Source organism: Mixophyes fleayi, chromosome 7 (genome assembly GCF_038048845.1).
Source record: "Mixophyes fleayi isolate aMixFle1 chromosome 7, aMixFle1.hap1, whole genome shotgun sequence".
NCBI lineage: Eukaryota > Metazoa > Chordata > Amphibia > Anura > Limnodynastidae > Mixophyes > Mixophyes fleayi.
Genome location: NC_134408.1, coordinates 139943581 through 139968358, shown reverse-complemented (window position 1 = coordinate 139968358; position 24778 = coordinate 139943581). Strand labels below are relative to the sequence as shown.

Genomic DNA, 24778 nt, shown 5'->3' with positions numbered 1-24778 from the left:
CTGTTGGATGGACTCTCCACAGGGATTGTTGTAATTTGTGAATCAGAGCAAATATTCTCCTGTAATGCCTCACTGGTATCTTGCAGCTCAGCTTTGACGCGTAACAGTAGTTGTGCACCAATTGTAGCCTGGGTAACTTTTTGGGATCTGCCACTAATAGCCAAAGGTGAAGGCCTCATTCTCTCTTTGCCACTGCGTGTGTAGAATGGCATGCTTGCAATTTTTTTTTTATCGTCACTTAACTTTTGCTCAGTTACACTTCTTTTTCGCTTCAATACAGTAAATTTTTTTTTGGTTTTTGTTTTTTGCACTAATTTGAAAACACTCTGTTGTTTGACATCGCCTTGGCCAGATGACGTACTGGGAACACTAACATCAGGACTGGTGACAGAACCTGGTTGCTCATTTAGATCATATGTGGACTGCTTTGAATCCATTCTGAGCGCAAACCACTGAGGAGTGCTAAAAATTATTGAGTAGATACTGCTGACAGATATGACTTTTGACAGCCAGAAATATTAATGCACAATTAGGGAGGACACCCCAAAAACACTGAGGAGTGCTAAAAATTATTGAGTAGATACTGCTGACAGATATGACTTTTGACAGCCAGAAATATTAATGCACAATTAGGGAGGACACCCCAAAAACACTGAGGAGTGCTACAAATTATTGAGTAGATACTGCTGACAGATATGACTTTTGACAGCCAGAAATATTAATGCACAATTAGGGAGGACACCCCAAAAACACTGAGGAGTGCTAAAAATTATTGAGTAGATACTGCTGACAGATATGACTTTTGACAGCCAGAAATATTAATGCACAATTAGGGAGGACACCCCAAAAACACTGAGGAGTGCTACAAATTATTGAGTAGATACTGCTGACAGATATGACTTTTGACAGCCAGAAATATTAATGCACAATTAGGGAGGACACCCCAAAAACACTGAGGAGTGCTACAAATTATTGAGTAGATACTGCTGACAGATATGACTTTTGACAGCCAGAAATATTAATGCACAATTAGGGAGGACACCCCAAAAACACTGAGGAGTGCTAAAAATTATTGAGTAGATACTGCTGACAGATATGACTTTTGACAGCCAGAAATATTAATGCACAATTAGGGAGGACACCCCAAAAACACTGAGGAGTGCTACAAATTATTGAGTAGATACTGCTGACAGATATGACTTTTGACAGCCAGAAATATTAATGCACAATTAGGGAGGACACCCCAAAAACACTGAGGAGTGCTAAAAATTATTGAGTAGATACTGCTGACAGATATGACTTTTGACAGCCAGAAATATTAATGCACAATTAGGGAGGACACCCCAAAAACACTGAGGAGTGCTACAAATTATTGAGTAGATACTGCTGACAGATATGACTTTTGACAGCCAGAAATATTAATGCACAATTAGGGAGGACACCCCAAAAACACTGAGGAGTGCTACAAATTATTGAGTAGATACTGCTGACAGATATGACTTTTGACAGCCAGAAATATTAATGCACAATTAGGGAGGACACCCCAAAAACACTGAGGAGTGCTAAAAATTATTGAGTAGATACTGCTGACAGATATGACTTTTGACAGCCAGAAATATTAATGCACAATTAGGGAGGACACCCCAAAAACACTGAGGAGTGCTAAAAATTATTGAGTAGATACTGCTGACAGATATGACTTTTGACAGCCAGAAATATTAATGCACAATTAGGGAGGACACCCCAAAAACACTGAGGAGTGCTACAAATTATTGAGTAGATACTGCTGACAGATATGACTTTTGACAGCCAGAAATATTAATGCACAATTAGGGAGGACACCCCAAAAACACTGAGGAGTGCTACAAATTATTGAGTAGATACTGCTGACAGATATGACTTTTGACAGCCAGAAATATTAATGCACAATTAGGGAGGACACCCCAAAAACACTGAGGAGTGCTACAAATTATTGAGTAGATACTGCTGACAGATATGACTTTTGACAGCCAGAAATATTAATGCACAATTAGGGAGGACACCCCAAAAACACTGAGGAGTGCTAAAAATTATTGAGTAGATACTGCTGACAGATATGACTTTTGACAGCCAGAAATATTAATGCACAATTAGGGAGGACACCCCAAAAACACTGAGGAGTGCTAAAAATTATTGAGTAGATACTGCTGACAGATAAGACTTTTGACAGCCAGAAATATTAATGCACAATTAGGGAGGACACCCCAAAAACACTGAGGAGTGCTACAAATTATTGAGTAGATACTGCTGACAGATATGACTTTTGACAGCCAGAAATATTAATGCACAATTATGGGGGACACCCCAAAAGCGCTGGGGAGTGCCAAATATGAAGAAAAAATAATAAACCTCTATCCTCCTCTCTGCACTAGCGATTTTGGTTAGAGCAATTGCAAGAACAATATGGTATTCTCTGTCCCTGCTCTAATTAGCCTATGACTACACCCTGCTCTCTCCCTCTGTCAAATGGCGATGGATTGCTGTGGAGGCGTGTATTTATAAAGTTGAAGTATCGCGAGAACCGAGTCCCGAGATCCGACGACGTCACAATGACGTTCGGCCTCGATTTGGATTCGGAATGGGCGGGAGAGTACCGAGCTGCTCAGCTCGGTACTCGGATACCCAAAGTTCGGGTGGGTTCGGTTCTCGGAGAACCGGACCCGCCCATCTCTAGTTTCAATGTACAATGTTCATGAACAGTAATGTAAGATTAAGGCTGAGTACAGTGTCGCGGATATCTAAGGGAGAGCTCTTTAAGTACATATTATACAATGTGCAAGGAAGGATTTGATTACACTCATTGGGGGAGATTTAGTTAACCGCCAAGTGCTGAGGGAGCCTTGCACAATGTACTACTGTGCGGGATTCTGGCTAATACGGTAATGAAATCGTTGCTTATTTTTGCTCGCACCTCTGTAAGCGAATATTTTAGGCCAGACATCGCTATTGAGCCTCATTGCGTAAGGCTCTGTCTGCAGCTATTCACCACCATCATCATCATTTATTTATATAGCGCCAACATATTCTGTAGCGCTTTACAATTGGGGACAAACATAGTAAACTAATAAACAAACTGGGTAAAACAGACAAAGAGGTGAGAAGGTCCCTGCTCGCAAGCTTACAATCTATGGGAAAATGGGAGTTTGATACATGAGGTTCAGTCTACAATTTGCATTTCGACTCAGCCAGACTGCAAAGGTAAAAGTGACTCATAGGCTAAATGATCCCGTCACACAACAATGTTGGTCAGGGGGTAGTTGTCTTATGTGAAATTGTGTAGCGGGTGATAATAGGTTAATGTAGTGAGGTTAAGAGGGTGGTTGAGAAATATTATAAGCTTGTCTGCAGAGGTGGGTTTTCAGAGAACACTTGAAAGTTTGTAGACCAGAGGAGAGTCTTATTGTGCGAGGGAGAGAATTCCATAGAGTGGGTGCAGCCCGAAAAAAGTCCTGTAACCGGGAATGGGAGGATGTAATGAGGGTGGATGAGAGACGCAGATCTTGTGCAGAACAGAGTTGCCGAGTTGGGAGATATTTTGAGACAAGAGAGGAGATGTATGTTGGTGCACCTTTGTTGATGGCCTTGTAGGTTATTAAAAATATTTTATATTGGTTTCAGTAGAAAACAGGCAGCCAGTGTAGAGACATACAGAGTGATTCAGTAGAGGAATAACGTTTTGCAAGGAAAATCAATCTTGCTGCTGCGTGCAAAATAGATTGTAGGGGTTTGAGTCTGTTTTGGGGAAGACCAGTGAGGAGGGAATTGCAATAGTCAATGCGGGAGATGATGAGTGTATGAATTAAGGTTTTTGCAGTGTCTTGTGTGAGCTATTATAATTATTTAATCTCCTACACTGAATGCTCTTTAGAATTATTTATTTGTCAACGTCCTTGTGTATGTGGCCTAACCCAGTACCTCACATTTTAAGTGCGCATTCATATCTATAATTAGAGTGTTGTTTTGTTGCGCTGTGATCCAAGGTTATCCGTCTCTCTAAACTTTATGAACCCCTCTAAAATGTATCAAGTTTCCCTCGGCTTTTTATGCAAGCGAGCGCCCCCATCCATCTGCTGTTATTATCCGGCGATATTAATCTTGTGTCAGAATTGCAGCGTGCCCTTTCCAATATTGCAACAGCCTTTAAAAATGCCTGAGTCTGAAATATATTAACGGAGCTGCTGTATTAGTACAAACACAACACAGGGAACGTAGTCCTTCTCCTCTACGGTGACCTTGGAATTTCCGGAGGAAGTTAAGTACAGATGTCCAGTGTCCACAAGGAATGGGCCTATTTGTCAAATATTACATATTCACCTTACACGTTAAATGATTACCGCAGAGACTGGTGTATCGAATGGTACATTAACTGTTAAGGTTTTGGGCTAGTATCGCCAGGGAGGTGCCAAGTATCGCTCAGCTGGCACGGCAAAATTTTCTTGATAAATCGCGATAAGCGGAGATAAAAACTCTGTTTTTTCACAGAACAGGCTAAGTTTTACCGTGTAATCATGTAAGAGTGTGCAACAGCAATACAATCTGCTTACAGGGATAAACGATTTATTTTGCATCTACTTAATGAATAAATCTGCACAATTTTACCACATACTTGCCAACTCTCCCTGAATGTCAGGGAGACTCCCTGAAATAGGGGTGATCTCCCTCACTCCCTGAAGAGTCTGGCATTCTCCCTGATGCTGAGCCAGTACAAGATGTCTGTGGCATGATGACAGTTCAGAAATTGTGTCCTATGTCCATGTATTGATGCCTATGGAGGCAGCCATTTTCATGGAGACCAAGATTTAATCAAAGACTGACAGGAAAGACAACATGACTTCAGTAATGGAGACAGAAATGTAAAAGACACTTCAGTCTTTATAGATTCATTAGCTGCTTTTCTTTAACGCATAGTTGCTTACTCTCTTGGAATGTCCGGGAGACTCCCGTATTTCTGGGAGACCTCCCGGGCTCCCAGGAGAGCAGGGCAACCTCCCGGTTATCGCAATAGATAAGTGACGCGGCTTACTGACGTAAATATTGCGTCATCTTAGCCCCTCTCCCTTCTGTAATTGGCCAAAATTGTGCCAATCGTTTAGGGAGTGGGGCCAAAATTATGACGATTCATCAAGCCCCGTCCGCCCACCTCCCCCGAGGATCTCCCTGAAGCCAACGGGGAAAAGTTGGCAAATATGTTTTACCATTACCATTTACCATTTACATAAACAATAGTTCTTTGTCAGAGCGTTACCTTCACCTTTTTTGGGTGTGATTCGACTATGATCAGAGCACTAATTGCACTCATTGTTCAAAACCAGGTGCACTAGAAAGTATTTCAGCTCACCCAACTCCTATATGTCTTTGTGTAGGCAAGACTGAAATAGAAGGTGCTAAAACATATAATAACAATGTCCTGGGTCTGCCTTACGCCAGGTTTGTACTGACGTTGTGCATCCTTTTTGGATCATGAAAATGATTTTTGCTAAATATGTTGCAAGCTGTCCCTTTTAGCAAAAGGATTTGTGCTACATCGGTTTTAAATAAGAGAAGAAAAAGTGCATCTTTATTTTTCAACCGTTTGCCACAATTGTGTACAGCATTTTTTTTTGCATGTTACTTGATGCAGGAGGTTCAATAAATGCAGCCAGAGTGACATATTTTGCAAAACATCCCCTACTTACAGAAACGGAAAATTTCCAAACTTCAAATGATTTTTCCTTTCTGAACATCTGCAGTTATTTGATAACAATTTATTGCCATATATTACTTATATTACTTCTATATTTTAAAAAAAAGCTTAGTAATTTCTATGTGGCGCTGGTCTGGCTCTCCAGGTGGTGGGGAACTACAAACTCCAGCATGCTTTGCCAGCTGATAGCCAGAGCCGGCAGGGTATGCTGGGACTTGTAGTTTCACAACACTTGGAGAGCAACAGGATAGTAGCACATATATTTTGGCTCTTTTCCCAAAATGTTTAAGCCTGTTTCCCTGAGTTGGAGCAGGGGCTGAGACCATTGAGAGCTGGGGCCACAGGGGGCGCATGAGAGCGGCACAGAAAAAAACGGTATAATGGGTGAAAAAATGTAAATCTAGCTCTGGAGTTACTTAGCGGGATGCCAGACACATTTGCTGCTCTTATTTATTTCAATAGATTACCAGATGCGTATACTCTCTACTTCTACGGATTATATCACTTTGCATTGTTACGGGCAAGTGATTTATTTTAATGCAATCAATATCATTCTTATAATCCAGGTCCCTATCCCGGTGTCGGCTTTGTCTCACTTGTGTTCAGAAGTAAAATGCAATTTGTACGAATTCAGCTGGAAAATAATGATAGCCATAAATCAGCCTCCTGCTCGCTACAAAATGCAACTACTTCATTATCTTTTTTATTCTGATCACAAAATGAAAGAAATAAATAGACTCCCAACTTTTTTTTTCGGTGGGGCATTAAAAATGTGTTTACTTTTTTCAGTCTGTGCGTATTCATCGCCTTTGCCGCAGCGGAGTGTTTTCCATATTAACAGAAATTATTGGACAATAAGAAAATGCTGACGTTCCTTTAATATTATTTTGCAGGTGCCAAAAACGAAGAAGTGGCGTTAATGAATGGACTGACGGTTAATTTGCATCTGCAAATGGTGAGTCCCTTTCTCTCCTGCCGTGGATTGTCTACTTTCCATTGCAAATTCTGCTTATCTCTTATGCATGTTCACACAGAAAAAAACATTACTTTCCTTTTCAAGAAATTGTTTTCTTGTAAATCATGGAAGCGAGGGTGGAACAATGAGCCTCTCCAGCAGTTTTCGGGAAGCTTCTGCATTTCATATATTTACAATGACCTGGAAACTTGCTTTGATACTGAATGTATTTGATGGAACGCCAATGTTAAAATGTACTTGTATCTGACACATACTGGAGCAGAGCCAGGACATCTATTAGCCAATGTTGGCTCCTGCTTAGGGCCCAAGAGGTGGTGATGGGTCCACATTAATCTAACTCGTTTCCAAGGTTTTTATTTGTTTTTGTTTTTTTACAAAGGGAAGAGGGGAAGGGTCCCGAGGCAGTATCTTGCCTAGGGTCCTACGTAATCAAGCTCAGCAATATAGTCATCCATACTGAGCCAATATTCAGCTATGACCATACCTCACTAAATTCCCTATTGAAAAACTAGGACAAATTAGGCCACACCCACAATCTGCCCAGGCCACACCCAGTCCCACCCATTTTACTCATATTGCTTACTAGGCAAAACCCTTTTCCAGAACGGCCCACCCCCTTTTAATCTCTGAAAATGAGTGCAGTCCAATGAAACTTAAGGGAGGTTTGCTAGTGGCAGCACCAATACATTAGTCGCTCTCTCCTGTCATATCCAACCCATTCCATCAGAGATAACATGCTATTATTTTCTATTATCTGTCATTTATTGGACTATTAGGGCCACACAGTCCATAGCATAGAAAGGTTTTGATAACCCAATAGGGAATATATCTGAAAACTGGTGCAAAAAAAGATGCTGTTACCCACAGCAACCAATCAGACATGTGCTTTCATTTCCTAAATTATACTAGGTAAGTTACAGAATTTGAATGGCTGCTCTGTGTTACAGTACCTGCGCACCACTTTCCTTCATTTATGTTTATCAACTTTCAATAAGCTATGTGTGACAAGTCGTGCTACATTTTTTTATTTTACCTTTATTAAAGGCTGAATTTACTTTCATTAAGTTTTTTTGTTATCGCTTGCGCTACAGAACAACTGCAATACCCTAGGAGGAATTGCCATTATCACCTAAATATTCTATGTTTATCATTTTGTCCTCTATACCATCAACCTATGATGTAATATATATATATATATATATATATATATATATATATATATATATATATATATATATATATATATTTCTTTACTACATTGGCTATTGTTATATTTTATTTATATATTTTTTATTTTATTTTTAAACATTATCACTTCATTTACAATTTGCACATTTTCCATATTTATGGTTTGCTTTATTTGTTGCCTATATATATTGTGTTTTACCTCCTTCTATTCATACTCTTTTTTTTGTTATGCGGTTCTGGCCAGAACATCTGCTTGTAGCAAAAACAGATGCCTTGTGAATAAATGTTGTTTATCACATAATCCATATTGCCTACGTTCCATAACCTGCTGTGTACATAGACCAGTCACATCTTACACAATCCTAACCCCACATCATAAATTCCACTTAGCGGCATTGAGATACTTTAGATTTTGTTTGTACATTTAGAGCAGGCCTGTGTTTCCTTAGGTGTTGTGAAACTACAAGCCCCAGCATGCTTTGCAAGTAGGTAGCCAGCCAATAGATGGCAGGGCTTGATGGGACTTGTAGTTTCACAATACCCGGTGAGCCACAGGTTGGCCAGGCCTGCGCTAGAGGAACAGGGGTCTTCTCGCTACAGCGCCAATAGGCAGCTTACTCCAAACATTATTACCCAAAGGGAGCTCAGATAAATTCCTTTGTCCACTGTCTATGGCCGGCCCCACCACAAGTCCGATGTCTTTGGGCTTAAACAGAGTAGGGTGAATAGATTTTTCATGCAACTCCATTGAATTTGATGATGTTGGCAAGATGACCCGGAGGACCGGGCAGAGGACCCACTATGGCCCACAAAACAAATAAATGCAGGAGGTACGGCAGTGGTAATTGTTATATAAACTCATAGGCAAACCATGGGGGGTTTCCTAGTGCCTAGAAACCCCCTCCAAGCCTGGGGCACTGTATAATTGAAGTGGCTGAACCCTGCTCCCGCTTCACCCAACTCTGCTTGAAAAGAGAGAGCTGCGTGCACCTAACAGTAGTCCACGCAGCATTGCCCATGTATATTATAGGGATAGGAAGAGTTGGAGAGCAGCCAAGCACTGTCTAAAATTATAGCCACGCCCTCATGCATGATGGTCACGCCCACTGGTGGCGTGGTGTGGAAACCCCCCCTCTACAAATCCTGATACTCTACTAGAGAGTGTAAATAGCATAGGATTAGGTTTATATTTACAGTATATAATCTCAGGATCTAGGTAGTATATTTAAGTTTCCACCCCCACCCCCCAAATGGACTTTTCCTTTTTAAGTACGTCTTACATTATTATTCTAAATATACATGGTTACACCAATACAAGATGCATTATGAAATTTTGCTAATTTTTCATTAAAGCATTAAAGTCTTTATGTGATAATAGACCCCTTTATAATGTTTAATTCGCTGCTCTTGTCTTACAGCTATCCTTTTACAAGCCTACAAAGGCTCGCCACAAGATTCTCCTTGAAGCCAAAGCCTTCCCGTCTGACCATGTAAGAAGCCCACCTTACAATTTACTAATTAGCTGTTAATGTACTTTTTTTTAAAATATATTTACCATGGTGATAATCATGTCTCCGCAGCAAATTTGCCCTGACATCAAATCCACTTCACACTATTGTATAGGGTTACATTTATTCCTGCTCAATAGAAAAACACACATTACGAGAGAGGATTGAATTTGCTCATTGATTTAAGACCGTTTTCAAAGCCACTGATAGCTTACGCCTGAGCCCAAAACAGGTTGCACATTCCTCTCCATTCGTCATGATGTTTTTAATGCACAATGTAAAATCAATACCGCGCATAAGGGTTCAAAATGACCTTTATTTACACAGCAGCTAAACAATTACCAGGCTCACAGGTGAAAAGTAAACGGTTATAATGTCAGCAATACGGGATCTGATTCAGTCTTAGAATTACAGTATCTAGTTAGCTACGATTTAGAATGCACATTTATTGTACGTCTATGGGGTCTATCAATGATGTCTGGTCGATAAGGTAGGTTTTCCATCACTGAGATGGAGAATCTTTTTGCATCCAATTTATGAACAAAGGTTGCCTTGGAGAAAGGATAATAAAAAAAAGCAGCAAACAATGAAAAAAAAACTTTATTTAAAAAAACAAACACAGGAAAAGGAAGCTTTGCCAGAAGCCTTCGCGGCGTAGGCTATGGTTCAGTAGGTTGAAGGCTTAATCTGGCGAAAACTCCTCTTTTCTTCGAATGTTGGGCTTTCACCCTTTCATAAATAGTCCGAGGTAAAATCTAGATTTGATGAGTGATGAAGGACAGGATGTGAGTGATATATACAAGTCTGTGGCTTCGTTTCTAATGCACTCCCCTCGGCTTGCCCTTTTCATTGCACCCTCTCTTAATGAAGACTGGGCTGTATTATCAGACATGTTTTGGGGGACTTTGGTTCATTTAATCCCTGCCCTGAGCTCCGGTTCGTGTTGGACCGGGTCACTGTTTGTTCCACTGGATCATTTGCAATGGTCAAGGCTGCTACTCTTATTGGGAGTGTAGGCTTTTGTCAGGTACCTGATGTTACAGTTGTTTAGATCACTAAACCAGTATATCTTAACCAGTGTATCAGTATATATTAACTGATATATGAAAGGAACAAACATACACCTGCTTTGCTGCTCATTTTATTACAAAGTCGTCTTGGTTTTTTACATTCACCTCTATATAGGAGAGGATGAAGATGTAGTCATTACTAGGCGGGTATCAAGTATGCATCACAAATTGTCTATTAATATTATGTGGTAATCTGTACATATTCTCATGGCTCAGGAGGATCAGGAAGCCTCGAGCATGGTGGTCAACCTCAAATTGGAGGGGTGAAAGCTAATGTGGAACCCAAACTGCACCAAAGCCAATACAATCAGTTCCTGCATTCTCTATACCTATCCCATTCTACAAGATTAGATCACTAGGCCAGGATGAGTCCACCACACTCAAAGCTCTCTGCCGCTCCTCTTGTGTATGGCTACGGTTGTGACCAGGTAGCCATGGGAGTCCCAGGGAAGTGGATCTCCACCAAAGAACCACATGGGTGATGACACTATATAATCAAAGAGGATTATCCAAAAGTGGGAAAACCCTTTAAAACTAACTTCAAACTTCATTCAGTAGAGAAATGTGGTCACCCCTTATTATTTGTGAGTGGATTGGGCAATTTCAGCCACACCCATTGCTAACAGGTGCATAAAATCAAGCATATAGCCATGCTATCCCCATAGTCACCCATTAGAAGTAGAATGGGTCATACTGAAGAGCTCAGTGACTTTCAACGTGGCACTATCATAGGAAGCCACCTTTACAACAAGTCAGTTTGTTGGGTTTCTGTCCTTCTAGACCTGCCCCGGTCAATCGTAAGTGATGTTATTGTGAAGTGGGAATGTCGTGGAGTAACAACAGCTCAGCCGTAAAGCGGTAGGCCACAGAAGCTCACAAAATGTGACCACGGGTGCTTAAGTTCATGCCACATAAAAATTGTATGTCTTTGGTTGCAGACCTCAATACCAAGATCCAATCTACAATGTCAGTATAATTCTGTTCATTGGGAGCTTCATGGATTGGGTTTTCATGGCCGAGCAGCAGCGTACAAGCTTCAGATCACAATGCCCAAAGGCAAGCATTGGTGGAAATGGTGCAAAGCACACCACTATTGAACTCTGGAGCAGTGGAAATGTGGTCTCTAAAGTGATGAATCACGGTTCACCATCGGGCAGTCTGACAGACAAATCTGAATGAAGAATACTTCCTACCCGAATGCGTACCGCCAAATGTAAGGTTTGGTGGAGGAGGAATAAATGGTCTGGAGCTGTTGTTCATGTTTGTTCATGTTTTAGCTTGGACCCCTTAGTTCCATTGAATGGAAATCTTAATGCTACAGCATACAATGATGTTCTAGAAAATTGTGTGCTTCCACCATTGTGAGAACAGCTTTGGTAAGGCCGTTCCCTGTTTCAGCATTAAGGGGCCTAAAGTTTGTGGCGAAAACATTCCACAAACCATTACACCACCAGCCTGCACCATTGACCCAAAGGAGGATGGATCCATGGACTCATGTTGGTTACACCAAATTTTGTCCATACCATCAAAGCAGAAACTGAGATTCGTCAGACAAGGTGACATTTTTCCAATCTCCACCTATCCAGTTTTGGTGAGCCTGTGCCAACTGTAGCCTCATTTCATGTTCTTGGTGTGGTCTTCTGCTGCTATAGCCCATCCACTTCATGGTTCGACGCGCTGTGCGTTCAGATATACGACATGTAACGCATGGTTATTGGAGTTACTGTCGCTTTCCTGTTAGTTTGAATGAGTCTGATCATTCTCCTCTGATCTCTCTCATTAATAAGGTGTTTTCATCCACTGAATTGCCGCTCACTGGATGTTTCCTGTAAACCCTAGAGACTGTTGTGCGTGAAAATCCCAGCAGAGCGGCAGTTTCTGAGACACTCAAATCAACAATCATTCCAGGGTCAAAGTCACTGAGATCATATTTCTCCCTCATTCTGGTCTTTGGTCTGAAGAACAACTGAACCTCTTGACCATGTCTGCATGCTTTTATGAATTGAGTTGCTGCCACATGATTGGCTGATTTGATATTTGTATTAACGTACAGGTGTACCTAATAAAATATGGTCACTGAGTGTCACTATAGGGCCACCAAATTATCACTATATATTTATAAGTGATGTAAAAGTAAGGGTGAATGCAGTAGGATCGAAGAGCCAATTAATCAGATAGCTGTTGCTGAGAGTTTGGTAAACGCAATGTAGAAAACAAGCTGCTGTATGTAGTGTTGTTGAAATGATAGAACACAAATGGGTTATATTGTACTGCTTCTTCACTAACCTAAGACTTGTGCCTTGCAGTACGCTGTTGAATCTCAGATTCAGCTTCATGGTCTGGATGTGGAGACTAGTATGCTGTTACTCCATCCCCGCCAGGTTTGTGCTTTTCCGTATACTTTCATGTCTGTCTTTCACTTTCAACACCTTAATCTTTTCTTTATCTATGCTAGAAATCCTTTGATTTTAGTTTTTTATTTCAAGAATCTATCTGAGATATAGAAAATGGATCCACAGTGTAGCAATCTGATAAGCAGCGATGGGATGATTGTTATACAAAGCTCTTGGGAGTTGATGCTACGCAGGGGTCCTAATTATTGACCGACCTGGGTAAACGAAAGAATTATCCAAAAAGATTACTCTTTATGTTTAATTATAATTATTCTTATAATTACCTTACTATCACATAATGATGAAAGCTTCACTTAAATGGACACCTGTTAACATATTTAGACCACCCCATAATTAATTTAAAAAAATACTTTTTAGTCTTGTTGCCTAAAATACTGTTAATTTGGACCTCCTCTAAATCTTACATAATTATACTAGAGGTCACAACTTGTCATCTGATATGAAGCATGGAAGCAGAAGTCAAGGTCTGATTGCCACCGACTGACCATGAATGAAAGGTTTCTGCAGCCACTTGCTAGCATGTGAATACCTCCAACAATACCCACTCTCCACAGCTGGAAAATCCATTAGAATATATTGTCTCACATAACAAAATCTTGTTTTGTATTAGTGCACAGAAACAGGCGCGTTACTGGGACTAACTCACACTCCCCATAAAAACCGTAGACCCGCCCACTATTACAAAGCCCCTCCCCTCTTACAGAGCTAGAATTTGCAATCCTGGCAATCAATCAGAGATGTCTTTAGCGCCGCACTTCTGGAATTATTTTGGGTAATAGATGAAAGGCCAATTTAAATTGCACGAATCCCTGACAGAGTAGAGCAGTAGTGGGGAACACTGATGTTAAAGTAAATATTTTAGAGACAGGGGACACTTGTGAGAAGCTTGACCTTCTTGGATCCACAAGTTCACTCACTCCGGTTCTTTCAACTCAGATGCACATAAAAAAAAATAAAAAATCCCAAAAAACCTTAGTTGAGTTTTCTGCGAATCACCTTTTTGTTAGAAACCGTTTTTTTTTCCCTGAAAAACGACAATTTCTCAGTTGCATCGTCATTAACATTTAAGAAGGTTACAATGTACTTAAAAGAACATATGTTAGAATCTGCCATTTTATCTCTCTACATTTCTTAAAAGGCTAAGTTCCGCAAACCTTTAACAATTCCATTAAACTAGTATAAATAACGCAATTCGGATCCGCTAATTAGTCTCTTGGTGGATAAACATTTTACTCTGTCTATTTTTCCGGCAGATTAACTATGTGTAAAGCAAATGAAAACCAGCCGTTTGTCCCAGGTAAAGAGCAAATTACCAATAACACTAGGAATCCGTATAGTATACTGTATATACATTCTGGAATGTGAGGTAAAATGCCTCAGTACTCGGCTGATTCTCAGGAGTGAGGCCTTTCTGTCAGCGCATGCTTTCTGTATGAATAGTATACTGGATTTTTTTTGTCTTATTACTCTCCCCTACGTTAAATTGGCCTGCAGAGAGTTTAAGTGGGGCGAGATAGTTCAAAGATGTGCAGACTGTCTTGGAGTCATGGAGACTGAAGTGTGCGTAACCCTATCAGTCCTGAAACAAAATGGCACTAAAAGATCTGGTCTACGTCTCTCTAAAACAAATAAACAGTCATTTAAAAGTAAAAGTGAAAGTGCACCCATCACTGAGGTAGAGGCAGCCATTTTGAATACTCAGCCTATTAGTGCGCAAGGAACCAGTGGCACCACATACATAAATATTGGTTCGTCTGACAAAATGAACATTCACTTTACAATTCTAACACTAATTTTCATGTTCTACTTTTAATATAAACAATTATGTTGACTTGTGGACACATAAAATATTATAAAATACATATATTGGATTTTATATATATATATATATATATATATATTTAATGTGCTAATTCTATTTTCTCAGGGGGAAGAAACACTGAGGACTGAGGATATTTTGTCAATTATTGAAAGTGAAGGAGATTCCATAGCCGTTATTTTGTTCAGTGGGGTGCAGTATTATACGGGACAGTTGTTTGACATCCCCAAGATAACAGAAGCGGGCCACGAAAAGGTAGGAGCTGTGCGTCCTGATATTCCAGAAATGCAGGGTTAAGAAGTGTACGTTCCCTGTGACAAGCAGTAATACGGTACTCGGGGCTAAAGCAACTGCTTTCTTGGACATGTTTTTCAGTCAGCAAATAGTCCCGATGGTGCTGACATTAGTCTTGCTCAGCTCATCAGCGGGCACGAGATGAGCTCTATACAAAATCCTTCACTTCATTTTTCTTTTATGATTGGCCTTTGGTGACTTAACCTTAGTGCCCTGGAGCCAAACATACTCTGGTTTAGTGACCTAGTTAAAAAAAACTTATATATATATATATCTAGGGTACTTGACTTTTTTTTTTTAACAAAAAAACCCAGTAATAAAGCAGTGAATGAATTGAGTTACGGATATTATTAACTATTGGCTCAATCTCGATTTGCTCCAGCTGTATACATACATATGCTTCAGGATTACATACAATTGTCATGATCTTTTAAAGGTGTTCAGACATATTGCAATAGTGGTAGACAGTTAGGGGTATATTTACTAAACTGCGGATTTGAAAAAGTAGAGATGTTGCCTATAGCAGCCAATCAGATTCTAGCTGTCATTTTGTAGAATGTACTAAATAAATGATAGCTAGAATCTGATTGGTTGCTATAGGCAACATCTCCACTTTTTCAAACCCGCAGTTTAGTAAATCTAGCCCTTAGTCTGTTTTAGTTGTACTTGGGTGATAATTGCAGAATGTATGAGCCGAAAAGACCATTGATCATGATGAACGACCGATCGGGACTTATCAAGTGTTTATTGAGATGACGGCAGAACCGGTTGAGCGATGACTGCGTGTAACCGTTTCTGCTGTTGTTGTCCGACTGGTCTAATTATGCCCTATGACTAATTGACTGGATCTGGACATATAGGGCCAATCTGCCTGCAACATGACCACTTGGGGGTTTGGATAAGTGTTCAGAACGCCCCATATAGGGTCACCTTAAGCCTGACGGTAAACATCTGAGTGAGATCATGTTTCTCTGCCATGAGATTAAGGCAAATAAGTTGGGTACACACTACAGAATTTTCCACCAACTTTTTATGCCGATCGATTTTACATGGACTGCATACACACTAGCCTTGTTTTAGAAGATAAAGGGAAGAGCGGACGTCCCTTTAGCGACTTTTTACAGCCATGTTGTCGTGAGCAATGATTTCATTTTTGTACACATCGGTCGGAAGTTTATACACACTACACAGCGGAAACGAGATTGGAACAAAAATATTAAACGGTACGACCAACCAAATGAGGCGACAATCGTCCATTTGGACAGACTTTCGACCATCCTGTCACTACACACACTGACCTGACTTTTGAACGAACGGTTGTATGTCGGCTGGTTGAGCCGATTATTGGCCAAAAACCCTGTAGTGTGTAGCCAGCTTAAACCAGGGCTTGGATTGCGATGGTTGGAGCTCTGAGGGGGAATTCAGTTGGATGGGATTATGCCATGAAGGCACTTCGTGGCGATGTATCTCCACTAATTTTTCCTCGTACCCCATAGCGGTACACAGGTAAATGAGTGGAGATTTCTTACCGCAATAATCCGTATTGTGCGCAGCCGGACATCCATGTTATGTCTGGTGACACAATGCTCCCAATTTAATTCCGCCCCGAGTGTCGACAAAAGGTCGCTCGTAAAACCACGTCTGTGGCTGATCCGAGGCGATAGTGTTCCCTAATTAGTGGGGGGATGTTATATTTTGTTTCATAAACATTAAATCCTTCCAGCTATATCCCAACTTCCCAACTTTATCCTTTTGTTTTAAAAATAGGATATTTTGTTACATTTTTTACAGCGTTTCCCCTCCTAGAACAGCTCAATAAACTTCTAAAAATCCATACTCCAGTTTAACATAATTATAAAATAAAAACCAAAAGAAGTATTTAAGTGCTTACGTTGAGAAGATTAAAGGAAGATTTCATCTAGAGTTAACCATATCATATTCGATATAAGTATGTTATTCATTATATGACATCACTGTTTATTATGATTTGTGTTTAGACTGTAGAACTAGGCTATATATGAAAGATCCCTTTAGTACTTTAATACTTCTTTTATTTACTATTTTATCATTTTGATAACTGGGGAATCATTTGCTTTATTTGTCGCACCAATGAACCGCCTTTTTCATAAATGATATCTAGAATTTGCATGTCTAAAATAAATGAATGAATATAGGTTGTAAAATAAAGAGACAAAGAGAGATATTCTTCACATGAGAACAGGTTGCTTTAATTCTTTTGCTAAACACAGAAGAGGAATAAATTAAGTTTATTGTTACTGCAGATGAGTCTGCAGCTGGGCCACATCAGAGGATTAAAGTCATGGTATATTTTCTTACAAACGCTCGACATGATCTTAGCGATTAATGGATTATGAGGGTGGATTTTACAAGGTTAATTACAACTATGCATAAAAAGTCCTCTTCCTGCAGACAAGATAAGACTGTCTGTTATGTGCTCAGTTAGACTGTATCTCCTTCTAGAACGTGAGTCCTTTTGATGCAGCATAAGCGGTTTGAATGTACTAAGAACAGGATATAATGGACATAAAGGAAACTCAGAAGCAGGAAAACAAGAAAAGTTTTATTGGGAAAAGTGCACCACACCCACATTAAGGGGTGTGGGGGGGGGGGACATGTGCCCTGGGCTCCTCTCACTGCATTGAAAATGCATTGGGGGAATTCAATTGGCCGCGATACTGGTAAAAGTAATGTGACCTGTGCATTGTTAACATAATTACGGTAATAATGTGCTTAATTACCGTTATTATGGTAGTTTCAACACCGGCTTTCTGCAGAAAGCCGGTGTTGAAACTACCGTAATAACGGTAATAGCGTTAAAGCCGCGCTAATTTGGGGGGAGTTGAATTCCCTTTAACCTGACTGCACAGAAGTGCTGTCTGAGCGTTCCGATGAGACGTCAGTCGGCCCCACAATACAGTGCTCAGAGAGGAAGTGAATTCACGCCGGAGTAACAGAACTAAAGGTAAGTAACATGTGACAAGACAGAGCTATATGGAGGGGGCTACAATGGGTGAGATATGGAGGGGGCAATGGGGGAGATATGGAGGGGGCTACAATGGGGGAGATATGGAGGGGCAATGGGGGAGATATGGAGGGGGTAGTGGCGGAGATATGGAGAGGGTAATGTGTGAGATATGGAGGGGGTAATGGGTGAGATATGGAGGGTGCAATGGGGAAGATATGGTGGAGGCAGTGAGGGAGATATGGAGGGGGTAATGGGTGAGATATGGAGAGGGTAATGGGGAGATATGGAGGGGGTAATGGGGGAGATATGGAGGGGGTAATGGGGGAGATATGGAGGGGGTAATGGCGGAGATATGGAGAGGGTAATGGGTGAGATACGGAGGGGGTAATGGGGTAGATACGGAGTGGGTAATGGCGGAGATATGGAGAGGGTAATGTGGGAGATATGGAGGGGGCAATGGGGGAGATATGGAGGGGGTAATGGCGGAGATATGGAGAGGGTAATGTGGGAGATATGGAGGGGGTAATGGCGGAGATATGGAGAGGGTAATGTGGGAGATATGGAGGGGGTAATGGCGGAGATATGGAGGGGGTAATGGCGGAGATATGGAGGGGGTAATGGCGGAGATATGGAGGGGGTAATGGGGTAGATATGGAGTGGGTATTGGCGGAGATATGGAGAGGGTAATGTGGGAGATATGGAGGGGGCAATGGGGGAGATATGGAGGGGGTAATGGCGGAGATATGGAGAGGGTAATGTGGGAGATATGGAGGGGGTAATGGGTGAGATATGGAGGGTGCAATAGGGGAGTTATAGAAGGGATAATGGAAGAGATATAGAGGGAAATGGGGGAGATATAAAGGGGGTAATGGGATAATCATCATCATCAACATTTATTTATATAGCGCCAGCAGATGCCTTAGCGCTTTATAATTGGGAACAATCAGTGATAAAACAATACTGGGTAAGACATACAGACAGAGAGGTAAGAGGGCCCTGCTCGTAAGCTTACAATCTATGGGACAATGGTTTGATACACAAGGGCACGTGCTACATCATATTGAATATTTGTCCAGCTAGAATGCAAAGGTTACAAAGTATTTAGTGTGCTGTGTGATCAATCACACAACTATGTTGGTCAGAGGGTTGTTGTCTTGTGTTAGCTGTGTAGAGGGTGGTAATAGGGTAACCTAGGGAGATTAAGAGGGTGGTAAAGGAATATTATAAGCTTGCCCGAAGAAGTGAATTTTCAGAGAACGCTTGAAGGTTTGAAGACTAGTGGAAAGTCTTGTGGTGTGAGGGAGTGAATGCCACAAAGTGGGTGCAACTCGACTAAAGTCCTGTAACAGAGAATGGGAGGAAGTCATGAGAGTGGAAGAGAGATGTAGATCTTGTGCAGAACGGAGGTGTCTAGTTGGGAGATATTTTGAGGCAAGTGAGGAGATGTATGTTGGTGCAATTTTGCTGATGGCCTTTTATTTTAGTAGAAGAATTTTATGTTGGATTCTTTGAGAAACAGGCAACCAATGCAGAGACTCAGCAGACGAAAAACAATTTGCAAAGAAAATCAATCTAGCTGCTGCATGCAAAATAGATTGTAAGAGCTTGAGTCTGATTTTGGGAAATCCAGTTAGGAGGGAACTACAATAGTTGATGCGGGAGATGTGTGAGATATGTACGTATTCTGGATATGTTTTTAGATGTATGCAGCATGATGTAAATATAGAGTTGATGTGGGGAACAAATGATAGTTGCGAGTCAAGGATTACACCTAGGCAGCGAGCTTCCTGAGTGGGATTTATTGTCATGTTGCCAACAGAAATAGAAATGTCAGGCAGGAAGTTTCTATTGTTGGGTGGGAATATTATTAATTCTGTTTTTGAAAGATTGAGTGTGAGTTGTCGAGAAGACATCCAAGATGAAATAGCAGAAAGACAGTCAGTAACGTGAGACAACACAGATGGTGTGATATCAGGAGAGGATAGATAGATTTGTGTATCATCCGTATAGAGATGATACGCTCCTTTGAATTTCAGTATTAGTTTTCCAAGAGAAGTGGTATAGATAGAGAATAGCAGAGGACCTAGGACTGAGCCTTGTGGTACTCCAACTGATAAAGGAAGCGGAGCAGAGGTGGCCCCAGAGAAATTAACAGTGAACAAGCGATTAGAAAGGTAGGATGAGAACCAGGATAGGACAGTGTCTTGAAGACCTCTGGATTGCATGTGTTTGTATGTTTGTCCCCAATTGTAAAGCGCTACGGAATATGTTGGCGCTAAATAAATAAATGATGATGATGATGAGTCGAATATGGAGGTGAGATATGGAGGGGGCAATGAGTGGGATATGGAGGGGAGATATGGAGGGGGCAATGAGCGGGATATGGAGGTGAGATATGGAGGGGGCTATGAGCGGGATATGGAGGTGAGATATGGAGGGGGCAATGAGCGGAATACGGAGGTGAGATATGGAGGGGGCAATGAGCGGGATATGGAGGTAAGATATGGAGGGGGCAATGAGCGGGATATGGAGGTGAGATATGGAGGGGGCAATGAGCGGGATATGAAGGTGAGATATGGAGGGGGCAATGAGCGGGATATGAAGGTGAGATATGGTGGGGGCAATGAGCGGGATATGGAGGTGAGATATGGAGGGGGCAATGAGCGGGATATGGAGGTAAGATATGGAGGGGGCAATGAGCGGGATATGGAGGTGAGATATGGAGGGGACAATGAGTGGGATATGGAGGTAAGATATGGAGGGGGCAATGTGCGGAATATGGAGGGGGCAATGAGCGGGATATGGAGGTGAGATATGGAGGGGGGAATGAGCGGGATATGGAGGTGAGATATGTAGAGGGGAATGAGCGGGATATGGAGGTGAGATATGGAGGGGGCAATGAGCGGGATATGGAGGTGAGATATGGAGGGGGCAATGAGCGGGATATGGAGGTGAGATATGGAGGGGGCAATGAGTGGGATATGGAGGTGAGATATGGAGGGGGCAATGAGCGGGATATGGAGGTGAGATATGGAGGGGGCAATGAGCGGGATATGGAGGTGAGATATGGAGGGGGCAATGAGCGGGATATGGAGGTAAGATATGGAGGGGGCAATGAGCGGGATATGGAACTGAGATATGGAGGGGGCAATGAGCGGGATATGGAGGTAAGATATGGAGGGGGCAATGAGCGGGATATGGAGGTGAGATATGGAGGGGGCAATGAGCGGGATATGGAGGTGAGATATGGAGGGGGCAATGAGCGGATTATGGAGGCAAGATATGGAGGGGGCAATGAGCGGGATACGGAGGTGAGATATGGAGGGGGCAATGAGCGGGATATGGAGGTGAGATATGGAGGGGGCAATGAGCGGGATATGGAGGTGAGATATGGAGGGGACAATGAGTGGGATATGGAGGTAAGATATGGAGGGGGCAATGTGCGGAATATGGAGGGGGCAATGAGCGGGATATGGAGGTGAGATATGGAGGGGGGAATGAGCGGGATATGGAGGTGAGATATGGAGGGGGGAATGAGCGGGATATGGAGGTGAGATATGGAGGGGCAATGAGTGGGATATGTAGGTGATATATGGAGGGGGCAATGAGCGGGATATGGAGGTGAGATATGGAGGGGGCAATGAGCGGGATATGGAGGTGAGATATGGAGGGGGCAATGAGCGGGATATGGAGGTGAGATATGGAGGGGGCAATGAGCGGGATATGGAGGTGAGATATGGAGGGGGCAGTGAGCGGGATATGGAGGTGAGATATGGAGGGGGCAATGAGCGGGATATGGAGGTGAGATATGGAGGGGGCAATGAGCGGGATATGGAGGTGATATATGGAGGGGGCAATGAGCGGGATATGGAGGTGAGATATGGAGGGGGCAATTAGCGGGATATGGAGGTGAGATATGGAGGGGGCAATGAGCGGGATATGGAGGTGAGATATGGAGGGGGCAATGAGCGGCATATGGAGGTGAGATATGGAGAGACTAACCTATGAACTATGGGGGAAATGGTTCCATGCCAAAAACCCCTGGTCTTTCAGGAGGGGGTGGTGGTATTATCCTCCAGGGGATATTTCTTCACTATAAATTCTATCTTAATCCCAATTTAATCTTGTAATCTACTGTTATGATCTCCTGCTGTGTCTGAAACTAAATTTAGATAACTGCACATCGGGCTGCAGAGCTAGTTAATGTCAGGGCTTGACGCGGCTGCAGTACACATTCCGACAGTCATAAATTAAATGAGTAAATACCTCTTGCTGTAAGTTTACCGTGTGCTTTATCAAACCAACCTGGGGGGACGGAGGCTAGGACATTAAATACAAGGCACATGACATTTTACTGTGCGAAAGTTAAGGGAAATACAAATTATCATAAATGGCAGACATTCAAGTTGTTTTGCAAGTCTATATTTAATTCTGAAAAGAGATCTTGATGCTAATGTGTAAGGAAAATGCTCATTCCCTCACTGCTCGCTGCCAATGTACCCCGCGCTGGACTGAGTTATCTGGATGGTCACCACGTAATTTAAGCTAAAAATAAGGTGGAGGGGTCAGTAAATATTTGGTTTCCAGAAATGCCTTAATGTAGTATGATTATGTTGGGATCTACAGGGTTAAAAGGTTTAGGATATTCAACCACTGGAGATTGGGTCTTGTATGTAAAGTATAAAGCGTAAAAAACCCCACAAAGGTTCAAAATGTATCAAATAATTAAGGCAAAAATTAGTAGCATTTTAGAAGAAAATGGAAACATTAATGAAAAGGGTGCTTTAGGTAGAGGTCGGAGGTCAGACTTCGAAGTGACAGAGTAACAAAGAGGCATGCACCTGATGTGGGTGAGTTCTCTCTACAGCGCTGTGGAATTGTTAGTGCTATATAAATAGCTGCTGCAGATATATATATCTACTATATAAATGCCTAGTGGCGTGTGTGAAAAAAAAAACAAGCTGCAGCGCCACCTGCTGGGCAGAGTTATACACTGACCTACATATTTCTTGAAGGAGAAGTGACAGTTGGGAGTGGTTGGTGGTTGCCGGGGGTGACAGTGGGAAGTTTTTAACACCTTAAGTAGCTTGATGAAGGATGTGGCGATGAAGATGAAGGATGAGGTGATGGAGAAAAATGATGAGGTGAAGACATGTGGACAAAACCACGTTAAAAAAGGGCGCTTGCGTCGGGAAGTAACGCTCTTCCCCTGAGGAGGCCTGGGCTAGGCCCAAATGCATGACAAGAACCTTTTTAACACCTTAAGTAACTTGATTTGACTAGAATGCATGAGTATCATGCACGGGTTAACTTGTGTATATATATATATATATATATATATATATATAAATAAAATAATAATATACAGTATTCATTACTGACAAAATATCTACTGTACATAAAATACAATGAAAACAAAATGTCTACTGTATATAAAATACACTGCTACTGTTGCTCTTGATTGCAAACACATGTTATAGCATGCATACACAGCCATCATCACTAGTGATTGGCACTTAGACTAGATCTGTAGCTGGAGCAAGACATACAGCTAAATATCATGTACCCTTCAGATGTCCAGAGCTTGAGTTGGACGCTGCTGCGTGCGCTCAACCTTGGCATGCTCTTACTGCATTGTGACTAGTCCCCTGCCCATTACGCACATAAAATCGTAAGCTGTAGTAAGTGTCCTTTTGCGCTCGAAGGCAATTTGGTTGTTGCTACGTTCTCTGGCGTATGCTCTGGTTCTGGGCTGTTCCTGGTCTCTAGGTAGAAAAAGGCAAAATATATCAGAATGTAACAATCGAGAAGTATCTATCAGCTGCATACTAGGACCCATCATAGGGCCAGGACGATGGAATGCGGTCAGCGCAGCAGGTGGGTGATGTGCCTCACCAGCAGGTCTGCATGAATTCTTTTTTAGCCTGATCCTAGCCACATGAGCGAATAGAGCAAGAAATAGTATTCATTTATATATCAGTACACTAAATAAAGCACAAATGAGCAAAGTTAAGTATTTTCAAATATAAAAGAAGAATTATATAATGATTATCTAAGTCTGTGGAATGGAGCTTTGTCATATCCAGTCTTTTGTTGCTCAGATGCAGGGGCTGATTAAATATAAATATTTTAGCAAACATATCGTTTTAATGTGTAATCTGCTGCTGAATAAAACCTGCATTAGTAGCTAGGTTCATATAAATCAGCAGTTAAGCTGAATGAATAGCGATGTATCATTATTTCCCAGGTATTAGAATGCCAGTATCTCTAAATGATTATACTTTGTCTGATATATTAATTTAGCTGGTATGTAAAAAGTCTACGAAAAGAACAGTATGTTTGGCCCTTAAGAAATGAGTCATTTTTTTTACTTATTAAAACCTCCTTTAACCCCTCTATTCTTCTGTTATGGATTATTTGAAAGAATGCTGCCATCTAGTGGTCATGCATTTAAATTGGTTATCTCAGGGTGCACTGTTCAAGTTTATAGAGAAAAAATGGTTTATTGAAAGAGACCAACGTCACTCACATTGTAATTAATCTTGTAATAAATTTCTAACTGCAAGATTGAAAGCTTTAGAAAGTGTTGAAACTCTAACACTGGTTGACATCCATTAGCCTTCTAATTATTTTGGTAGTCCAGGTTTGCCTCATCAATTTCTTTGTACTGTGGTGGGTACATAGAAAAGTTTCTCATTTATTTTAATTTATACTTTTTTCACACCCACCATTGTGCCTTTCTGTGTAAAAGGACAGTCCGGGGATTTTTTCTAGTACGGTAAATATTTAATATTACAAATT

At 41.4% G+C, this 24778-nt stretch overlaps 1 protein-coding gene across 1 annotated transcript in view; it reads left to right on the top strand.

The window, feature by feature from the left end:
* The window catches only part of KYNU (kynureninase), a 64229-nt gene that overhangs the window by 12992 nt on the left and 26459 nt on the right, over window positions 1-24778 (top strand). The window contains exons 5-8 of the mRNA XM_075178675.1: window positions 6616-6677; window positions 9305-9376; window positions 12771-12845; window positions 14806-14952. Coding sequence (XP_075034776.1) covers window positions 6616-6677; window positions 9305-9376; window positions 12771-12845; window positions 14806-14952 — 356 coding nt within the window. The remainder of the gene's footprint in view (window positions 1-6615; window positions 6678-9304; window positions 9377-12770; window positions 12846-14805; window positions 14953-24778) is intronic.